Raw genomic sequence first — 23,329 nt, forward strand, 5'->3', positions numbered from 1 at the left:
GTCTTCAAACCTGGGCAGAAGTCCATCACTACAGTGGATTTAATAAAGGGACATTTGTACATGTGACTTCAACTTAAAATGTTATGCTGCATCAAAGTGATATTTAGTGTTGTAAAAATATTAAACCTATTAAGGCAACAGTTACTGCTGTAAGATACTACTTTCTAAAAAGCAGTGTCTGATTAGCTTAAACTGAGTTAAAGCATTTATTATTTGCACAGTAATTAGAATCTTTTATTTAGATTTCTCTATGCCAAGCTGGATATATTTTAATGCTTTTTGAACTTAAGCATATCAGGCTACACAGTTTATATTCACCTGGCAAAATGGTCTAGAAAAGAAGCTGAACTGACTGAAAAGTCAAAAGTTAGAAAGAGTCTTTAAGGGGGATGTAGAACTCTAGAAGCTGTCAAAATATTGGGACTAATCACATAACCATCAAACACTTTGTTGTCAACAGGGTAAAAGGAGTTGAGAAAGATCTGATACAATCAAGAGTGAAGCTACAACAAACCCATTATTCTTCAGTAATAATGGGTGAACAGAATGTCAAAGTGTTCAAGGCTCAGACATGACCAGGTAATTAAAGCTGATAACTAACCACCACTGAAGAAGAAGATTCTTCAAAGCTTTTACGAGCTGATGAGATGAGTGACCCTTGACAGAGCAGAGTGATGGACCTCTGGTTGGATCAGTAACAGAGTTCCACTTAGACTCAGACTGGGAGTAGTTATAGGTCGGTATTGCTAAAGATGAGTTAGCGCAGTGTTTCTCCATTCCAGTCTTCATGCCCCCCTTAACTGCAGGTTTTAGGTGTTTCCCTTCTGCCACACACTTGGATTGGGTGATTATCAGGCTTCTGCAGTTCTTGATGGCCATGCAATCATTTGAATCAGCTGTTCTTGAATAGAGGCACGTCTAAAACATGCAAAGCAGGGGGTGGGCCTGAGGACTAGAATTGAGAAGCACTGAGTTAGCGGGACCTTTTTGTACAAAACCTACAGTTTTAGAATACACATTCTTAAGGCATTGGTACAGCAAAAGGTTAGTATCTTTCAAAAAGATCATGATTTTCTTGCAGGGTAGAAGGAGTCCACTGTGTGACTAGCCAATAAAGGGATTAAAGATGATCAAAATAACAACATAATGTCCTAAACCCTATTGAGAACTTGTAAGAATGTTTCTTACATGGAGAAGGAATGCAATGTCTTATCAGTGTCAGGGGAGGCTTTTGTACTGCTGCACAAATAATCTTCAACTGATCAACAAACTGACAGACTATAATCAAAGTTGTGACTGTTATTGAAAATAATGGTGCTCTGGTCAATGTTTATTATTCCAAATTCTTATTTTTATATTTCATTCTAACTTGTAACTTAATTAAAATAAACTGAGGTGGAACAGTTTAACTAGTTTCATTATGATGCTCCACGTTAAAAGTTGCCCAATAATTATTCAGAAATGGGTATTATAAGAAGCCTCAACCTCACTTTTATCTTCTCAAATATTCAGGTCTGAGGTTTATTAAGATCTTCAATTGACTGAGAAAACTGGGGTTGTTAAAAAAATGCAATAAAAATACAACCTGCCTGACATTTGTGCACAGAGTAGACAGTTGAAACTATTAAAAAATGTGACCATTTTTTTCTTACTCTCTGATGTTGTACCTGTTTCTAACTTTACTGATTTAGGTCCCTTAGGATTACCAAAATTATTTCTCTTTGCAAAATGATGAAAGATTTTAATTCATAACTTAAAAAAAATATTTTTTTTTACCGTACATTTAAAAAAAAATACATTTCAAACATTGGTGAAAGCAACATTTTCTATTGGGCTTAGATGGGGGCTTTAGGTTAACCACTCAAAAACACAGACTTTATTATCCTTAAGGCACTTTTTAACTAACTTGGTGGTATACGTAGGGTCATTATCCATTTGGAATACTCTGCTATACTGAAGCTTTTCCTTAGCATTGTATGATTTGAGATTTTGCTTCAGTATGTTCCATATATTCTTCTTTTCTTATGATTTAATCTGTTTTAAGTGCACCACTCCCTCCAACAGCAAAACATCTACACAACATCTACTTCCCATACTTCACAGTCAGGATGGTTTTCCTCAACATCTGGAAATTTTAGCTAAAGATTTTTCCCATGATTTCACACAAGAAAGCGGTATGTTTGAGGTGGTGGTCAAAAATCTGTGCACAGACACACATCCACTTAACAAATACTGTCAATTAACTGATTGAAAGCATATAAAATCCCTGATATAGTCATCTGGGCTTTCCCAAATTTTTTAAAAGTAACGGTATTCTTGGACTATGTGAACTTTTGATTTTGAAGAACATATTTAGCAAATAACTTGTAAAAGTCATTATTTTAGAATTTTGCAAGTGATTTGGTAGTCCCAATCGGTCCTTTAATATGGCTCTCAGTTTTAGTCGTTTTTAATAAGTTAAGTCATTTAAAAAAAATAAGACATTAAAACACAATAATACTTTTTTTTTTGCAGTTCTTTTGTTTAGGCATCAGTTTTAGAGAAAGGGTAAAGTAGTGCTCACCAAGCACATTTAAAACTTGTAAAGTGTTGAGGTTTCATTGAGGGGCTCGGGAGCAGAGAGCAGGAGCAGGAGGACACAGTGAGGAAGTGTCCTGTGGTTGTGAGTTGTGATGAGAAACGACAGCTCTCCTGCGGAGCCTGTAAATTGGCTTGGCGTATCACAGACACACAGCCACGCTACATCGCTCAGGTGTCGCACCAGGGAAGCCGCTGCAGAAGAAAAATACCTTCCAAGCTCTGACTTTGATGGAGAGTAAACAGCACGACCGGCTTAGTGTTATTGTAATGGAGAAGAAAATGTATAAACACATGTTCTGTCTGTAATTCTGAACCATGTCTGACGATGGAGCGTAATGAATGTCAGCGAGAAAGACAAAACCATCTCTGGATGTGGTGTGATATAAAACAACTAATCAGTTTCAGGTTAGTGTGAATTGTAAGAAATGATTAGGTGTGACATCATTAAGGCAGTGGGTTTGTGTATAGAAAATTAAGCCATGGCTTAGTGTGAAAGTGACCAACCTGTGCAAAAACAACTATTGGAGCTGACAACTGCTTAACATCCTATTGAAACCCCATTTTGATTTAGGAATAATTTTACTTTCAAATCTTCTGTTCGGAGCATAATAAAAAAAATAAATTACAGCCTGCAGGGCAGGAATTGTGCCATATGAATTTAAATTACCAGTAATTTTAATTCTGGCACTTGCATTGTCCTTTTGTGCAGCTAAAAGAGCGGACAACATTATTAGGATTCATTACGAGTGTGTCTGTTATGTTATTTATGACTCTAACGTAAAAGAAACGTGTGGCTTTTAAAGCTTTTTAACGCCAATACATGTTTTTGCCCAGGCAAAAAAAAAACAACAAAAAAAACGATGCAGTGAAGAAACTGTCATAATGGCAAGGAGGTGAAATGACAAGACATAGAAAGTTGTGAACGACAGAACCCCACAGTCTCTTCTCAACAGTTTCTCTCTGATGGGGGTGGACACACCCAGAGCTCTCATTGGTCTATCAGACACCTGCACCAGGTGCAGAGCTCACAGCTGCTGTTCAAACAGAGGACATATTTGGCAGAATGACTGTTTGCAGGAGGAAAATGAGCCTCGCTAGTGTAACAAAGAGATGAGTCATGCTCTCTGTGTGTAGGTGTTGCATCCTCTGTTTAAAGAATCTATCAATTTCATTTAATGCAAATATTTTCAAAATCATCCTATTATATATAGCAGATATATTGACTAAAAACAAATGTCAATATTGAAGCTTACTGCATTTCTTCTGCTGACTAAATATTTAATTCTTCTTGCATTCTCCTGGGTTTATATAATATACATCCCAGTAGTGATGAAATCCTTAAATAGACATACATTAAACAGTTTCTTCTAGGGTTGCACGATACATAAAGCACATATTGATACTGATAAATTTGTAAACTCTGCTTGAAGCACATTTTTAAAATCGCATTTACGGTTTAATCTGCCTGAACTCTTACCAGACCTATCCTGGGTCAACTCACCTGAACCTCTGAGCCTGGTGGTGAAGGGGGCCGGGGTATCGGCGGTTGGGTGACTGGTAGAGCTGTGACAGGAGGGCTTGGCTGGTCTTCTGACTTGGGTTGTTGGCAAACTTGACCGTGATTGGCTCTGCGGCACCAGAAGGTTTCTGGCCGTTCAGGCCCTTGATGGCCTCCTCCGCTTCTATCCTCTTATCAAAGCGGATGAAGCCCACACCTCGGGAGCCACCTGCGGGGCCAGCAGATCAAAAACAGACAGAGGGCTCCTTTTACTTTACAGGTATCAAACAGAATGTTAAAGTTTAACCTATGCATGCATGTATGTTTGTATCGTAAAGCAGGCATCACATTTTGCAAACTCTTGCATTCTCCTTTCTCACTTCAGTGATTTAATCACAGAATAGTTCTTTGGAAAAACCTTTTCTTTGTCTGCACCTTTGGGCTTGTATGAGTTTCAGTAAATTCAATCTAAGATTTTTAAGGTCATTTTGAAAAATGTCTAAATTAAGTGTCTTAGTAACTTAAACAAACATAAACCCCAGAATTCTAAATGTGTTTATTGGCAGAATAATCTGGTATTTGTTTGCAAACACAGATGCCACATTTGTCCTGAAAAAGAAGTCTGACTACAGATTACTTATTACTCATTTAAAAAGTACTGTAAATTTTTCAGGTGTTTAGAAGAGAAATTCATTTTCTGCGGATGATTTTTTTTGTTTTGAGGCATTGCCAAATGCAAACATAAACAAGCAAAATGGCATCTCCCAGAGTGAATGAAGTGACTGTGGACAAATCTACATGATAGCACAGCCACTAGCCAGTTAGGAGCACTTCATGCTTAACATTATTGTTTCAGTTTTGTGCTAACTTGCCCCTTCAGCCCTTTTACACTTGATTTTCATTCGGCAGCTATCAGGACAAATTGCTCATCTTCAAATACGCTTGCAGCACATTTCTGCTCTGTATGGATTCATGGTGCATCTCTGAGACAAAACCACACTTGATACCGGGATGCTGTTTCAGCATCAAGTGACAGATCATACTGTTCTTCAATATTCCAACAAAAAACAAGCAAAGCAAACTAAAGCCATGTTTTTTGGACATTCATTTAAAAAAAATCATGATCCCTCAAATCTTCTCAATTAGGACAGTCGGTTTTGTCTGCAATGTAATTTCCCATGTATTGTAGAGATGAGCGTTTTTCATACCATTCTTTAATTTAAATATGAATAAAATATTTGCTTTTAACATACTTATTAGGCCAAACTTAAGGTTTTGGCTGTGTTTTTATATTTTATTTATTTATTTCTGTTTGTGTTGTTCTTTAAAAAAAGAAAATTGTTTAAAGATGTGGTTTAAAGTTGGTCTTGTGTGAAGAGCCGGCATCTCCATTTCATAATTAATAGCAAAATGTTTCAATGTTTTTAACATTTTGAAGTAGGGAAATATCTAGGAGATAAATCCATCTCCTAGATTCTTATTTCCAAAAAATCACAAAAACTGATTTTTTGGAAATAAGAAGCAACTGGTAACTTTTAATGTATAAGATTTCACAAATACCATACCATGACTATTATAAGAACTCTATATTCCATAAATAAAAGTCTGGCTCTTATAAAGACCTGCTCCACTCAAGAAGTCATTTAGCATAAGAATAACTCGCACTGTAGACTAATTCCTCAGTTTAAAGCTGCATTGTTCACTCTTTTCTTTTACTGTCTGCAGTCACGGTCACCACACACTCTTCGTGCATTGCTCTCAGTGACATTTAAACCGTTTCCTTGGCGACACTTTTTTGACTGCCACCTAAGAGGAACATTTAGAGATGTGCTTCCCAGGAGGTCCTTTATTGGTGTCTGTGAATGCTTTGTGTGTTTTATTGACTGTCTACGTATGGATGTGTGTGTGCACACGTGTACATGCACACTGGTATCTATTAATGGATGCTGTGCCTCGTTTTAATGAGGTTGCCTGGATGGCCCAGAGGATGCTCACTCAGTGACAGCAGCACTCTGCCGAAGAGACTATTTACATAATACTGTGTGCACACAGACATGCCTGTGTGACTGAAGCTGAATAAAAGAAAGGCAGTAAGAAAGAAGCCAATGTTGTGTTTGAGGCATCATTGTGTACTGCCTCTTTCTCACACTTAAAAAGCTCTCCTTATTGTTATTCCACATTTTTGTACATGCCATCCCGCTCCCTATTTCTTTTTTATGTACACTTCCTGTTGGCTTGTCTCATGGCACTAGCTCCCCTGAATTCTTATTCAGAGAAGCACCTTGACCATCTCACTCTCTTTTGTTCTCGTTTCCTCAGCAGGGCGCAGGCATCACAAGGTTATTTAATTTCCAGCCAAGCTGCATCATAAAAATACACTCTTTGAAAGCAAGTCATTAATTAAATATGTCTTATCCTGTTTCCACTCTACTGCTGCACATAGTAATAAGTCATCCTCTGGTTTTGGATTTACTTTTTAAAGACATGAAATAAGAAAATTTTCTGATATTTTGGGTAAAGTAACGATTTTGTATTAAAGGATCATTTACTGACATTTAGTGGCAAAGAAGGTTCTCAATCTGAACCCTGGCCATGTTCTGGATTGAATTTGCATGTTCTCCATGCATACATTGGTCAACCTTAACTGTCCTTAAGTGTGTAGATTAATAGTTGTTTTTCTTGTTATCTCTGTTGCTCTGTGTGTGATAGACTGTCGACTTTTTCAGGGTATACCCTCCCTCTAATCCAATAACTGCTGCAGATACGCTTCTTTAAACGATGTAATATAATTGTGATATCAACATAAATATGTCACCCTGAGTAGTTGCCCATATCACCCGTATCAGAAACCACCACTAGATATGATTCAGTTCACTTCTCAATAATTATATAGTAGTCCTTCTTAACAGAGCGCTGTGACATGCTGCTGTTGTCTTCCTGAACTGTAGGAGGTGCCACTGAGAACATAATGCTGCTCCACAGTACCGCTGGCATCAGAATAAGACTTTTGTCAGTTCATTTACAAAGACAATGTTAATCAGTACTTAAGTGAACAGATTTTACTGATGTAAGAAAAAAAACAATGCATCTAGATGTTTTTCAAGAACTGAGTCTCATCCAAGCTTCATTCCTCTCATCCAAATTAGATTATCTCCACAGCTCTAGCATACATACAGAACATTTTTTCTGCTACAGTTCTGTTTTAGAGCAGATAAATCTTTTTAATATTCCTCCAATTTTTTAAAGTAAAAAAAAAATTATTTGGACAACAGTGCACAGTGGTGTACCATTTGAAAAATAAAAATAGATGTTTTAAATAGAATCAATAAATTGGTGATTAAATGTACTTTATGTTAAATATGAAATATGTAAAAATGCTCATAGTTGATGGAAGTTGGCAAATTTTCATAAACTGATGTTGAAAAATGTCATCCTGATGCTTTTCTTTAAGTGCTTTAATTTTATGATAAACTCTTATTGTGATTTAGAAAAATAATATTAGCCAGCTTATATCCGTGCATGTAAAACGGCTCTGCTGTCGATTTGCTTTATTCATTTATTTGAACACAATTTCTTGTTCTTCTAAACACTTTTCAAATAAGCACTAATCTTTGAGATTTATTTTTTAAAGTCAGCAAAGCTCCAGCTTTGAATTTCAGTCACAGATCTTACCAGAGCTGAGCCAAAGTATTTTAATTTTACCTGTTTGACAATTTCATTAGCTTTCCACTGCAAATTATTTTCTGTCCCACATTTAAAGATTCTGGTTCCCTCTTCTCTGACAGGCTTTCACAATTTCCCCTCCCTTTTTTTTTTATACCTTTGTGCCAGCTCTGTACCTGTACATTTTAATTAGGTTGTCACAAGTAGAAAATAACTATTCTAATGGGATCTGCACAGTGCAAACAACTACCACTGCTGATCCAACTGATTCATTTATTTATTACAGTTTTTGGCGAGTGTGAGCAGAGTGTGAGGTAAAATTAGGGGCATTGCTGTCTCTCTAGAGCTCCGTTTGGGCGACAGCCATTTACTGTCCTTGTAATGGGCATTTGTAGATTATTAGATTTCTCCTAAGCACTAAATACTTCCCTAGCAGCACGTTTCTCCCTTATAATTGGAATCAGCACAATTTCACAAAAGTATTTTGCTAAAAGACACTTGGACACTCCAAGAACCTTGCTCAAGGGCACCTCAGTGTTAGTTAAAGGAGTGGAGAGCGTTGCTCATATTCTTCCTCCACTGCGATGAGAAAGAAGAGAGGACTCTGTATCGTCCTTTAATCCTCATACTTGTTTGGCCTTGAGCTCCTCCTAAGCTGGTTCTCACTGGAGGCCCTCCAGATAAATGCTTGGCATACAGATGAAGGCCCGGCGCAAACACACACAGGAACACACACAATTCTGTTGCGACTTGAAGAAAAATGCTTCTAAGCATGACGTGTGAACAGAGAGGACTTGCATTTAAGGTTGTGTAAAAAAGCACACAATTGTATCCCTATTATGTGCTTATGTGACATAGATCCACATGTGAACCATTAACCTGCAACAGAAACTGAATAGTAAGGAGGCGAGCGAGCCAAAGTGGATAATAAACCAGGATTTTGCTCCACATTGAGTGTCCACTCACAGGGGTGATCATGTTTCTTTTGCATTTCCTTGCTTAGCTTTGTAACAAGGGCATTCTACAGCATGAATAATGATAAAGGTTAATTAGGAACGATGTACGACTTAAAGATCCAAAGGTCTTGGATGCATAGTGATATACTTTTACACAACAATGAGAAAAGGTCTAACTCGTAATTTTTCATTAAGATGTTCAGGTATGTTGGGCCCTCTGCATGGAAAAAAACCACAAAACTCCTCAAATCTTCAGAAACTTAGACATATTTAAACTTGTTGAAACCTCAGAAACATACATCTTCCACACATCTTTGTGCAGTTTTCACTATCTTTTGTGTTTTTATTGTTGGACAGTCTTTCAACTGAAGCTGTTTTTGAGCTGATACCTTCCTTAGTCAGAATGCTTTTGCAAAATAAGTCTTTGATCTTAATGAGTCCCTTTCTGGTTAAATAAACATTCACAATAAAACAAAATATCTAAAGTTTCCATAACCAACTGCAATCCAAACTGAGTGTATTCCCTTGTTGCTTACTGCCATCTGAAACACATGAAGTAGTGCATAGTTGTAAGTGGAAGAAAAAAGAAGCACGTTTTTCAAATTGTTCCACACAGAAAATATGAAAAGCATGGCCATGTATAGTGATGTCTCTAAAAAATATCCAGTACAAGCAAATGCCTTCAAAAGATGCCTGATCAATAACTGGAATCCATCTGCCTATAATTTCGTCTCGGTATAAATACACCTGTTCTACGAAGTTCACATAGGTTTGTTAATGAACATTAGTAAAGAAACAGCATCATGAAGACCAAGGAACAGGTTTTACATAAACGTTAGATTATGAAAAAATAACCGAAACGTTTTTTTGAATCATCCATAAAGACACAAGTATGAAAAAACTGCAAACAGGCCTTGAAGGGACAACAGTAAACTAAGAAGCAGTCAAGAAACCCCTGGTTACTCTGGAGGAGCTGCAGATCCAGAGATTAGGAGGAAGAATTGTTGACAAGACTACAATTAGTCACCCATTACACAAATTTCACTTTTCTGGAAACAAAGCAAGTGAAGAAGGTTATTCACAAAAGAAGCCACCGCATATGGTGAATCATATGGAGTGGCTGGTGATGGTTTTTGTCAGCAGGCACAAGAAACCTGGCAGAAATTGAGTGGAAAAGGGAAGAAGGAGCTAAATCTGGAAACAAATCATGTTGTAAGACTCAAAACGTGGACCTGCCAGTGCAGTAAAGGGTGATTCGTTAGAGTCAGGGGAGCTGAAAACAAATGCCTGCCACACTTTTCCAATTTTTAATTGTGAAAATGCATATGAAAACAATGTTATTTTCCAAGCCCTTCTTTTATCCAAAATAAATAAATATATAAAAAGAAGAATACATGGCATTTGAAGCCTTTGCATTATAAACCTCTAAACCCACAACATGTTGAACTCTGTACTTTTTCAAGCCTCTCACCATTTCAATGAGCCCCTTTTCTATCTAATACTAGTGTTACACATCAGTTGTATTTTATTAACATGTCAGGTTAATTCAGATTCTTAGAGTTTGTATCTTTTAAACTCTTTTTTCATTCATTTTTGCTGGAAACAGGCAATCCTGATTGTTCTTGTCATGTTTCATTGTTGCTTTCCTACAACTCAATGTTGGAGGTAGAAAATAGTTTGTCTCTACTGAAATTCAGGTATCAGACAAAAAATCTGTTTGTCGCAAAGAAAAACAAACAATTGTCAAGATAAGCACAAGGTTCAGGGCGTTGCGTTGAACCTTAGAAATGCCTAACATTTCTAAGGGGAACTCGCCTTTGTGCTGCTGAACCCATTTAAACTGTACATATTGCAAACATGCATAGTTTGAGCCAAATCTTCAGCAAACCTTGCCATTTTCAGAGAAATTGATGGCTCAGAGGTTGTCATTTCCCCTAATGATAGAAATTTTGAAAACTATAATTCCAGGAAGCAGAGGGGGAGGAGAATGCTCCCTAAAATGAGCAGGCAAATTACAGACTAATCCAAGAGATCAGCAGGAAGAAGGCTTGATATGATAAGACTACCTGAGGAGCTCTGTAAAGGAGCAATGCCGAACGGCAAGCATTGATGTTCAGAAGAACTGATCTGAGGCTGTTTGAGGAACTCTCTGCAAACTAATAATACATTTAGAGCTTTCAGTCTGATTTACTTTAGTTTATTTGTCTGGCAAAACAAATTTTGCTGTCTTCCTTAATCTCTTTGGTGTATTGCGGTGTAATTTGTCCCCATTCTCGTATGATCAAATAATGTTTTTACTTAAAGGAAAGTACACAATGCCCCTATTAGTATTTATACCCCAGTTAGCCACCATTCTGCTCCTTATTTCTGTCATCTACAACATATGAAAGGTCAAGAGGTCAGTTACCTAATGAAGTTTAATTAGCTGCCTCTAAATTTATAGTATGTATGTTTTACTATATTTATGTTGATGAAATGAATGCGCTTACTGTAGTGCCCAAAATGGAAAGATGGACAATAAGTATGTAAGGTTTTGTTCATTCAGAAGGACCTTGAACCATCATATGTTTAGGCTTGACAGCAAATATTTAAAATGTAGATTCAGAGCATAGTTACATATAACATTAAAACAATGTTAAAAATCTTCTGACTCAGAGAATGCTGAAGAAGACAATGTGAATACATGGATGGACAAATATTAAGTCATTAGAGGAAATAAAAAGTACAATGTTTAATTCATTGAAAATTCATATTTTGTATAATTTTCCTTTGAACATAAATTAATGGGACTCCGGAAGCAGCTGATGGGTACCGGCGGGCGAAGTGGCATGCGGCTCGGGCGGTTGCTGAGGCAAAAACTCGGGTGTGGGAGGAGTTTGGAGAGGCCATGGAGAAAGACTTCCGCACGGCTTCGAGGCGATTCTGGTCCACCATCCGGCGTCTCGGGGGGGGAAGCGGTGCAGCACCAACACTGTTTATAGTGGGGATGGTGTGCTGCTGACCTCTACTCGGGACGTTGTGGGCCGGTGGGCAGAGTACTTCGAAGACCTCCTCAATCCCACCAACATGCCTTCCACTGAGGAAGCGGAGCCTGGGGACTCTGGGTTGGGCTCTCCAATCTCTGGGGGCGAGGTCGCCGAGGTGGTTAAAAAGCTCCTCGGTGGCAAGGCCCCGGGGGTGGATGAGATCCGCCCGGAGTTCCTTAAGGCTCTGGATGTTGTAGGGTTGTGTTGGTTGACGCGACTCTGCAATATCGCATGGACATCGGGGGCAGTTCCCCTGGATTGGCAGACTGGGGTGGTGGTCCCCCTGTTCAAAAAGGGGGACCGGAGGGTGTGCTCCAATTATAGAGGGGTCACACTCTTAAGCCTCCCTGGCAAGGTCTATTCAGGGGTCCTGGAGAGGAGGGTCCGTCGGATAGTCGAACCTCGGATTCAGGAAGAGCAGTGTGGTTTTCGTCCTGGTCGTGGAACACTGGACCAGCTCTACACCCTCAGCAGGGTCCTGGAGGGTGCATGGGAGTTCGCCCAACCAGTCTACATGTGTTTTGTGGACTTGGAGAAGGCGTTCGACCGTGTCCCTCGGGGAGCCCTGTGGGGGGTTCTCCGGGAGTATGGGGTACCGGGCCCTTTGATAAGGGCTGTCAGGTCCCTGTATGACCGGTGTCAGAGTCTGGTCCGCATTGCCGGCAGTAAGTCGGGCTCGTTTCCGGTGAGAGATGGACTCCGCCAGGGCTGCCCTTTGTCACCGATTCTGTTCATCACTTTCATGGACAGAATTTCTAGGCGCAGCCAAGGTGTTGAGGGGATCCGATTTGGTGGCCTCAGGATCTCATCTCTGCTTTTCGCAGACGATGTGGTCCTTTTGGCTTCATCAGATCGTGATCTGCAGCTCTCGCTGGATCGGTTCGCAGCCGAGTGTGAAGCGGCCGGGATGGGGATCAGTGCCTCCAAATCCGAGGCCATGGTCTTGAGCCGGAAAAGGGTAGAGTGCCTTCTCCGGGTCAGGGGGGGTGTCCTGCCCCAAGTGGAGGAGTTTAAGTATCTCGGGATCTTGTTCACGAATGGGGGAAGAAGGGAGCGGGAGATCGACAGGCGGATTGGCGCAGCGTCTGCTGTCAAGCGGGCGCTGTACCGGTCCGTCGTGGTGAAGAGAGAGCTGAGCCAAAAAGCGAAGCTCTCGATTTACCGGTCGATCTACGTTCCCACCCTCATCTATGGTCATGAGCTTTGGGTCATGACCGAAAGAACGAGATCGCGGATACAAGCGGCCGAAATGGGTTTTCTCCGTAGGGTGGCTGGGCTCTCCCTTAGAGATAGGGTGAGAAGCTCAGTCATCCGGGAGGGACTCAGAGTAGAGCCGGTGCTCCTTCACATCGAGAGGAGCCAGTTGAGGTGGCTTGGGCATCTGGTCAGGATGCCTCCTGGACGCCTCCCTGGTGAGGTGTTCCGGGCACGTCCCACCGGGAGGAGGCCCCGGGGAAGACCCAGGACACGCTGGAGGGACTATGTCTCTCGGCTGGCCTGGGAACGCCTCGGGATTCCCCCGGAGGAGCTGGAAGAAGTGGCTGGGGAGAGGGAAGTCTGGGCCTCCCTTCTGAAGCTGCTACCCCCGCGACCCGACCTCGGATAAGCGGAAGAAGATGGATGGATGGATGGACATAAATTAATATTTTTTTTTATTTTTAATAGGGTAAAATGTACATTGTGTACATTTTCAAAACAAAGTAAAGCAGCTAGAAATGGGGGTTTACATGTTAAAGGTTGGATATTTATATATTTTTCAGCCTTTTCATAGCTGCCATATATACCATTTTTAATTATTATGAAACTGGTGTTTATATCAAGCATGATTTAAAAGAAATTACTTTGCACTACAGTCGTATCTGACTCCTTAACATTTTAGTCATTCAGTAGTTTATTAGGTAAAATAGGCTGGAGGCAGAAAACAAGGCATTCAAAATGTTTATTTAGTTAATTTCAAACTTGGATTTGGGAAAAATTACTTGTGATACTAATTTAATAACAAAACGTACATCACTTTAGTAAACATCTAGGATTAGATCTGATTATTTTGTTTAGAACTTTGACTAAAACCAAATGAAGCTCATATTATAATCACTGAGCTGCTTTGGATTAAAAAAAAAAAAAGAAACAAGCACAGCTTACAAAATTCAGTTTGTCCTGCCCTATGTTTGGTTTTTTTATACCCTTGTCATGCCTTATTAGTGTAATATACCATGAGAGCAGTTTATTTTCCTCCTTTTAAACACAACAACATAAACAAACTAGCAATCTAAAAAGCCAAATCCTGTGACTGTCCTTTCAAGCAGCCCCAGAAGCCTGGCTCTACTTATCAAGCACCTGCCAGCCATACCGCTGACATTAGAGCACAATGTACTTACTAAAGTACAGCAGTCTGTCTTTCTCACTCACTTTCTCCCCCTTCTCACTCTTTTTCTAGTCTCCCTTTCCTCCACAGTAATCAACAGGAGCTTACGTAACTCTCTCTACCTGTGCTTATCTCTCTATAACACAGACCGACAGGCACATTGTCTGCCTTACTAATAACACGCCACCTCAGACTAGGGCAAGGGGAAACAGGAGGAGAGAAAATGGGGGAGACGAGGAGTGAGTACCGGGGTGGGGAAAGGCAAGACTGAGAAGAAAAAAGGGAGAGTGCAAAAAGTGGAGACAGGGAGTAAAGGAAGGAAAGGACAAAAGGAGAGAGAAGGTGACAGAGGAGAATGTAAAGAGGTGACAGAAAAAAGGATGATGATGAAAGGAAGCTGTGCTATTCTTGCTCGCTCCTTCCCAAACAAAGCCACTATTTCTCTAAAACCCACTATCATTTCCCCAAACAGTGACTGACTGACAAAGAGAAATGACTGCTCCTCTGAGAGCACCGGAAAAAAGGAGAGGTGAGAAAAGTGGCTGCCGGGTAATGAAATACGCACACTTTCTGTTTCCTTTTCAAACACACACAGACCTTCATCCATCTAGTGAACTCTATCCTTGTCATCAGGGCCACACAATTAAGAAGACAGAAACAAGCATGAACACCTGTGTCTACAGCTGACATATTGTTGTTTTTAGGGGGTATTCTACTCCTTCATTTAAGGACTTTTATCTTTTATGTAAGAAACTACGGTGTGCCAACAGTAATAAATAATTAAACTTACCTTTCCAAAGCATTTTATAATATGGCAGAGTGAAAAAGAGACCCTCTTCCTGCTGGCTTCTAATTAGAGGCAGAAAAACTGCAATGTCCTTGTTTTAAGTAACATTAGTGAGCCTGGGTACAGATGGCATTTGAAAAAGCAACGCGAGGAAAGGCGAAGAGACTTTGAAGAGTGGAGGTGCCCTGTGCTTTAGCCTCTGTCAGAGCACAGCTCCAACCATCTGTCTGGTGTGTGCATATGTAAGAACTGATACACAGAGCAGTATGAGGTTTTTTTTGTATGTGTGTGTTAGCTTATTGCAGAGATAGCATGCACTCCAATGATTAAAGAAAAAAAAGGCAGAGATGGAAGGGACCTCTCCACTCATTTTACCTTGACCGCTTTTTCTCAGATACTTGGCCAGACAGAGTGGTGTCATTATTCAAACTGAGAAAGAGGAGAATAACTACTACATGAGAGTGATAATAGTCTTTCAGAAATCATTTTCTATCTGATTCACAACCACAAAATTCAGACATGGATTGCTTGAAAACCAAAGGAAGCGAGGAATCCAAAGAGCATGTAGACAATGTTCCCGTGTTCACAGCACTTGGAACAAGCTTCAGGTGTAATAAAATTCAATTCTGGTTAATCGTATTGCAATACAAGCTAAGACTAAGTTTAGGACAATCTACTACAGATAGGCTCTGGAAAGAAGTCTATATTGTATGTTAATAAATCATAAAAAGTTCTGTTCTTAATGTTTGCGTTATGCATCTAAAGTCATATTTGATTCATTCATAAATTAATTGCACTCAAACAATGAATGTGTTCTTCAAACAAGTGCTCAGACTTTACAGTATAATCCCAGATTTTGTGTTTAATAAACTTTAAAGTGATTACAGTAAAAGGTTTTGTCCTGTGGATGCCTATAATCATTTATCCCAATATTAACTGAGAGAAACTGCCTCTAAACAAAATACTTCAGGACCAAACCCAATCTAAAAAAAAAAAAAATAGAATAAAATGTATAACTTCTTAAAGCTTCTTTTTTTTATTTAACAGTTTACTTTAAAGCAGCTTTTCATTTATATCTCAGTCAGATCATTTGTAAATGATTTACAAATATTGATACTCCCCCCACCCCTTTTTGTTTTGAAAATTTTCTACTATTCATTTGTGGAGGTGTAAGCTAATTTAGTACCAAGGTGACTATAACAAGTATGTGAAACAAACTACACCTATTGGCAGCACTGGCAATGATCACAGTGAGCTGGTTTATAGTACGGATGCTTACCACTTGTTTCCATGGGAATCCTTCCCATTAACACCTTCCCTCTCACAAAAAGAATGTGGTTTCAGCCTTTTCACAGTCAATCCTTACACAAACTGAGCAGCAATTTAGTCTCACATTAGAGCTGTCGTTTGCAGAAGCCACGTCTGCAAATCGATTATATTTGCAGCCATTGATCAGGTAAGCACTGACCTCTGCGTGCATGCAGGTCTGGGAGAAGAACTGCGAACAGTCCGCTATTGATCGGAGGCTGCCGCTTATATTTTGTCTGTTTCAAATTGAGGCTTGCCTACACCAGCTGGAAGAGCACTAAATCACTGCCTGACTGCCTCCCTGAAGGTTAGAGAGACAGACAGGGGAGGGAATCTGGCACTATTTGCACCGATAAAGGATAGAAAAAAAATATGCTTATCCATTCAGAGGCAATCAATACTCAGAGGAAGAGAAAGAGGAGGGTAAGGAAAAGATGAAGAGATTCTCTTGTCAAGTCAATGTTGCACTCGCTCCCTGAGTCTCAAGGGCAATTTGGCAGTTTTAGTGGATTTTGTTTTCGGCATGCTTCTGACTGTGAAAGATGCTAAGAGTGATGCTCTTTAAGATGCTTCTGGTGTTTGCGAACAGAAGAATGACTGCAGGGTGCATCCTGTTGATGAGGAGGTCATTTAGAGAACAGACTCTGTGTTCCCAATTTAGCAGAACAGGAGCTGCGGATCATCAGCCCATCTGCCAATGGTCACTAGAGAGCACCGCCATACTTCAACAATGTTCTGTAGCATTGCTTTCAGTTTTATTCCTGTCTGTGCATCAATCCATTCTGAAGTCTCCCACATAGACAACTGTGTGTCTTTATAGGAAGTGTTAAAACCAAACCAAATTAGATTTACTTATTCACAAAATATGCAGAAACACGCCAGAGAGAATAAAGTTTTAATTACTTTGTCTTCTCAAGAGACGTCTATAAAATAGTCAGAATGGCGAAGCGGGTATCGGGTCATTTTGTGCACAATTAACCGAGCCCCAAAACAAACTGATGAGGAGGACAAAACATGTCATCGACTGCCTTTTCCTCTGTTTTCCTTTATTCCTCTTTCTTATTCAGTGCTTACATTTTTGGCAGTCGCAGGAGAGTATTAATTTGCAGCCCATTTCTCTCTTAATGGCAGTGAGTGTGTGGGTGGGTGTGTTTCTTCTGTCTCCACAGTATCGGAGAGAAGAAAAAGATGAGTCAATGATGCCAGCATACTACTCTCAGGGCCGCTCAAAGATCCTCCGTGTTTTTAATCACCAGCAACTCTAACATCTAATTAATCATTAACATTTCTCCTGCTGATCCGCGGCCCTCTGGGGGCACCTTGCAGAACACCCCTCTCTCACATTATCTTCGTCTGTGTGTGTGGATGTGCAGCGAGTGTGTGTTTCACTTCTGAGGCAGGTGGATTGGGTGGTTGTTAGGACAGCAGTGACTATAGGTGAGGCTATTAGTATGCTGAAAAACATCTCTTGCTCTGCAGCAATTCTGACCAACGGCACATGCTAACGTCAGGATTGTGTTGTCGCCAGTGACAGACAGGACCGCATTGCAAGAGGCGACATAAACAGAGGAAGGAAAGGGATATTTCATCTGCTAACTGAATCCACCTGTTTGTAAAACTTCACTTCTCAGCACAGCCGCCCAATTGCAGTCCCAAAGCAGTTTACAAGGGTTACGCTTCTTTCTTTCCAAGTTGAGTGGAAACATCTCAAGATTTGGTGACTGCTCACAACATTTTCAGTTGTTGTTGCTGTTATAAAACTATTCAAGCGTAAAAAGAAACTGTAAAATTTCTTCTATAACCGTTCCTATTATTGAAAACCCGTCTTGCGTTTCAATGCTGTAGACGCATGCAACACATGGGTTTTAAGCAAATAAAAACCCAGGACCCACTTTCTATGCATATAAATATAGTTGTAATCGAACTTCCAGTTGAGCATGGATGCCACATATTTTTGGGTAAGCATCAAACATGATTTAAGCCACATTACTGCATCATATATATCCTATTTTATTAATGTGGCAGTTTTGATTTTAGATCCCTAACCCAACTACACTAAACTCGTGGAAATCTGAAGGCCCGGTCACAAATACGTTTCAACAAAAATGAAGTTTGAATGAGGTTTGATATAGTGATCCTCACAGTATATATAAAACTGAATACCTCAGCCAGGACTACAAGAAAGAGAAATGAATAAACAAAGCCGAAGAAGGAAGCAATTAATAAACAAGAAAAAAAAAATATTTTAAAAAGGATACTTTAAAATGTAGATGTTTTAAAATTTTAAGATGATTCTTCAATGCTGTAGAAATATTGATAGGAGTCCACTAGCATTGCAAGGTTCCTAAAAACTTTGCACAAATATAAAGTCTTAAAGAGGTTAAATGCATTTTTCCATTTGATAAATTATGCCAATAAATATAACCTCCTGATAGATTAGCATGCTTTTAAACTTGGATCACTGAGCGCTTTTATATTCTTGAATGTACTTTAGCTTTTTTTCCTCTTGAATCATTTTCTTTGCTGGTGCATTCCTCCTGGTGTCACACAAAATTAAGCAAAACCACATACAGATGCACATCTTAAAATTAAGGCTTTGCAGTAGGTAGGCTGCATTCACTGAGGAAGTATTCGGATGTTAGATGTGGGTGGACACCAACTGGAATCAATGCTTAAATGTTAATGGATTTGGTTTCTTATAAATAAAAAAAAACACATCCTGACTGTAAAATGTCAGCATGTGAAAAGAACCTGCAAGTGAAACAGCTTTTTTTTGTTTCTTCAGATGAGCTCTCCATTTTTGTACTGAGTGTTCATATTATACTCGCTGTGTGAATTAAATATTGCAGGATTTTAAACAGACATGTGAAGCCTCTTCACTTGAACACAGTCAAGATTGAACACAATGAATTATTGAACCTCTTGTGAGCTGTAAATGAAATGAGTGCTTGAAAAACCTTGACTTTTTGTAACCAGGAGTGCTTGAGCTGAGCTGGTGTATTCATGGAATGTGACCTGCACCTTTAAAGCTAAAAGAAAAAAAAATGGATGTAAATGTGCTTCTAACTGAAAAATACGCCATAGTTTGGCAGTGGTAAGACAGTAGCATCTGTTGAAAATAGAGGGATAGGGGATTACCTCAAGTCATCTAAATATATTTAAAAATGTTTCTCCACTTCTATCATCCCCAGCTCTTTGTTTCCATCCTCCATCCCCTCATTTCCTGTTGCTCCCATAACTCTGCTCGTCGACGCCCTCTCTCAATTTTTTTCCTCTCTTCTTTCTCCTCTTCTCTTCCCCTTGCTCAGTGTGCAGAGGACAGGCATACACTTCACTGCCAGCAGTGATTTATACCGCTTAGGCAAATGAGTGTGGCTTACAGCATGTTGCTCCTTTTTCTGCTTCATCAGTACACATTGCGCATAACGCTGGAGCAGGTTGGAGCCTGTAGGCAGACATACAACCACTGAAATTGATCTAAGAGACATGCTGGAGGGGTTCCTCCGCAGCACAATGGGCTGATGTGACTCATTTGTGTGTTTTGGATGTAGTGCGATGTGTAAATGGGGGTGCCGGTTTTGTAGTTTGTTCTCAACAGATACTCGTGTTTTCCACCGCGACTAAATTTGCAAGCTAAGGTCACTCATTGACTGACTAGCTAATCACTAGCAGCACTAGAGTTGGTGAAAAAATTAATTTACTATACTTTCATCATAGATCAAAAAATTCTTCTGCTGGTGAAAGATTGGGGATGTTTAAGAAGTCAGATGAAGAAATATTAGCTTGGTATAGTGAGACTGGATGGCACAACAGATATGTCACATGGAAAACTATTGGGAAAACCTCGTATTGAAGGACATTACTAAAACTTTGGTATCACCTTTACGTGAGACCTCCCTCTTCTAACAATCTCTAAACCATTTTAAGACCCATTTGAAAGAGGTTCCTGCTCAAAACATTACTGAAAGAAAATTGTGAAAATATTTAATATTTACTGATGAGGAAGTAAGTTGTTTTGTCCAATTTTGCCAGCAAATTCCATCTGAATCAGTCTAATTGTTGCCAGGAATTAGACTGCACCACACCATCTGCAGAGGGCTTCAGTATCCCAAGTAAAGTCGTGGCTTTATGAAGTGCCAAAGTTTGCATAATCACATTCCCCTAGCAGTCCTTACTATATCTGTATAAGGGTACATGTATATATTATATAAGTCATGTTTCATTGTCAAAGTACGAGCATGTAAATATGATTGCGTAAGCATGAATACATGCAGTATGTGAAAGTACGGCTATGGTGTTTGTATGCACATGCAAACATATGAAACAATGAAAAAACTGAAAACACATAAGCTAGGCTAAGCTAGAATAAAATAAGTCAACTGAAGATTATTACTAAATAGAAGATGTGTGGTTAGGTAAAAATTAAACTTGGTAGGCTCCTTTAACACATTTTTGTACATAAAAAAATATATATATTTTTTATTTCACGTCTAAATAGAAAACAAATTCACTTATTCATTCATGTAAGATGCCCAGATCATTCAGGTTCAAATGACCAATTGTTAATGGACAGAGAGAATACTATCATAAAAATGTGACAATATTTGTTATTTAAAAATAATAATCTGGGCATGAAGCTGCATGCTTTTTCTTTTTAGATAACCCTGATTGTCTATAAAGGGTAAAACAAATGACTTATAATTCTTTAGTGCTTTGGGTGTAACAAGTTAGGGGCCATCTTTCTATTACACACAACAAAATACTTAGTTTTTGACTTTGAAACTAAGTAGGCAATAGCTCAGTGGGCTCGAGCAGACCTGAGCATTTTATGGCCCATGGGTCACATTTTATATCTTTGAACTACTAGCAGCAAATTTTTAAATCCAACAGGCACAAAGATGTACTTCTGCACCAAAATCCAGAATTGTTGCTTTTATTAAAAGTATATTTTTAAATCCGGAAGTTACATAAGCAACCTCGTCCAATCTTTCAGTTGAGCTGTACAGAGCAGGATCTGTACCAGTAAACAAAGAATAAAGTGAGAAATAAAGAAAGAAGTGTCAGCTTATAGCTAAAAATGAGAGCATGATTCAAAATGGAAGTCTGCAACAAGATTAGGACCCACGTACTTTCTTTTTTACTGAAGTCAAAGTTAAAGTGCTGAGCTCAGTTTTGTAAAGATTAAATATTTGTGTTAAATAAAAGCAAAGTTTCAGTGTAGGGGGAAACCTTTTATTGATCAAATGCAAAGCCTACTGTTATCAGAAGAATAAAATATATTTTTAGATTATGTATACATGGAAAAATTGTGTTCATCCTACAATTTGGTCTTGTCATCAGTTACAGATGCCTCTGTGTAACTTTGAAAAAAACATCTTCCCACTTCTGATGTAAAAGCATCCACAGATATGAGAGTTGACTATATTTTTAGGTTGCAATATACAGGGATGTTATCTTAGTTAGAGAAACCTCTTCACTTTTACAAAATAATTACAGCGTATTCAGTACTTGTTGTCTACCACCAACATTGTTTGGTTCTAAAAGTTTGGGTCTCTGGGTTTTTGCTATTATGTTTCTATATAGAAATAAAAGACAATTCAAAGTCTGATTAAAACAACAACAAAAAAAACTTCAGCAGCCTGGGAATTAGCTTTGGACAATACATTTTTCCGATAGAATCATTATGTGTCTAATGTGAAGAAGCTTTGTGATCGCATTATCTCTGTAAGTATTTGTTTTTAATGTTCATTTTGTAGAAGTATTGCACAAAGTGGAAATTATGTAATTTCTTTTCAGTCACATCGGCGTCCGATGCACAAGAAAATTTTTATATTCTTCTTAACTGCAGAATTTGTGCAGATTGAGTAGAGAAACTGCAACATGTCTGAGTTTGCTGCAAGATCCTTTGCTTTATTTTCTCAAAGATGCTACGCACATAAAGTAAAAATAATTTATGGTTTTATCGAACAAAGCTTTTTACAATTTTATTTTACTGTGAAATCGCAGCATTTTATAAAAAAAAAAAAAAATCAAAAACCCCTCCCAAAAAACCTGACCTGCAGGTCCGATCAACAAGAGGATGCCAATTTCATACTGATTGGTTGTGTGTGTGTGTGTTATGGAGTCATATAGTTGGGATGAAAGAGGCGCTGCCCCATGGATACCTGTGACCTGGTCGACAAGGATACGGGAGGTGATGATGCGTCCGTACTGGGAGAAAAGCTGCTCCAGCTCCTTCTGGGTCATGGTCTTGGGCAGGCCGCTCACATACAGGTTAGCGTCACGGATGGAGGCTGAGCTGGGCCGTGCATACGACACCTGGAGAGGAACACAGACAGGTTTTTAATGACTGCTCAATATCTTAAAACCAAAGTTTTAAATGTACTGATCTTGTGAGAGTGTGTGTTCTGTGATTGGAAATTGATGTAGATCATTAGATCCACAGGGAGGAAAATGAGACTTTATTTTCCTCCTTGCCTTGGGGATTATCATTGTTAGGAAAAGATTTAGCTGCTTTGAACCCCAGAGAGGAAACACTTCATGCCTCAGTCAGTTGTTTGCAGGGAAGGTATAGGAAACTTTGCCCTGAAGACAAAAAAACGCAGGTGGCTCTACTTTGAAAACACATCTCAGGATAACAACAAAAGTCTCACTTTACTATTTATTTTCGGCATTATTCTGAATGAAAACATGTCTGAATACAAAAGAAAAACATTAATTTCTTAGGCTGTTATATATCCTGGTTTATTAGACAACAAAGTCATTATTAGACCAATGCTTCATACAAATTATTGCATTAATTTTTTTTCTGGTGAGTTTCCATGATATCTTCTACGTTCTGGTTGTGATGCATCATGAATCCTGTTACAACTGCTGCTGACTGAAGCAGCTTTACCTTCAAGTACGTTCATAACCCTGACAAGCAGAGACACAAGTTATCAAATAAGGTGAAAATAAGACAAATATAGTGGAGATGTGGTCGTATCCTTGAGCAACAACATGGAAATCCTGCTTGTGAGAGAATAGGATTGGGAACAGCTGGCTTTCCCCAAGTCTCGCTTCTTTTTCACACATTTCCCTCTTCCGCCTATCTGCTCAGCTCCTCTGTTTTCTCCTTCCTCCCCTGCAGCTCTCTCCCTTTTCCCT

At 39.1% G+C, this 23,329-nt stretch overlaps 2 protein-coding genes across 10 annotated transcripts in view; one reads left to right on the top strand and one right to left on the bottom strand.

The window, feature by feature from the left end:
• agbl4 (AGBL carboxypeptidase 4) overlaps nt 1-23,329 on the top strand; it is a 461,529-nt gene that overhangs the window by 67,610 nt on the left and 370,590 nt on the right. The window lies entirely within an intron of this gene.
• elavl4 (ELAV like neuron-specific RNA binding protein 4) overlaps nt 1-23,329 on the bottom strand; it is a 92,457-nt gene that overhangs the window by 10,963 nt on the left and 58,165 nt on the right. For 5 of the 7 annotated variants that reach the window (XM_028027779.1, XM_028027777.1, XM_028027781.1 and 2 more), the window contains 2 exons: nt 22,348-22,501; nt 4,082-4,316 (listed from right to left, as the gene is read on the bottom strand). In XM_028027779.1, coding sequence (XP_027883580.1) covers nt 4,082-4,316; nt 22,348-22,501 — 389 coding nt within the window. The remainder of the gene's footprint in view (nt 1-4,081; nt 4,317-22,347; nt 22,502-23,329) is intronic. The other 2 variants (XM_028027780.1, XM_028027778.1) reach the window with 1 other exon arrangement.

This window comes from Xiphophorus couchianus, chromosome 9, assembly GCF_001444195.1.
Source record: "Xiphophorus couchianus chromosome 9, X_couchianus-1.0, whole genome shotgun sequence".
Lineage (NCBI taxonomy): Eukaryota > Metazoa > Chordata > Actinopteri > Cyprinodontiformes > Poeciliidae > Xiphophorus > Xiphophorus couchianus.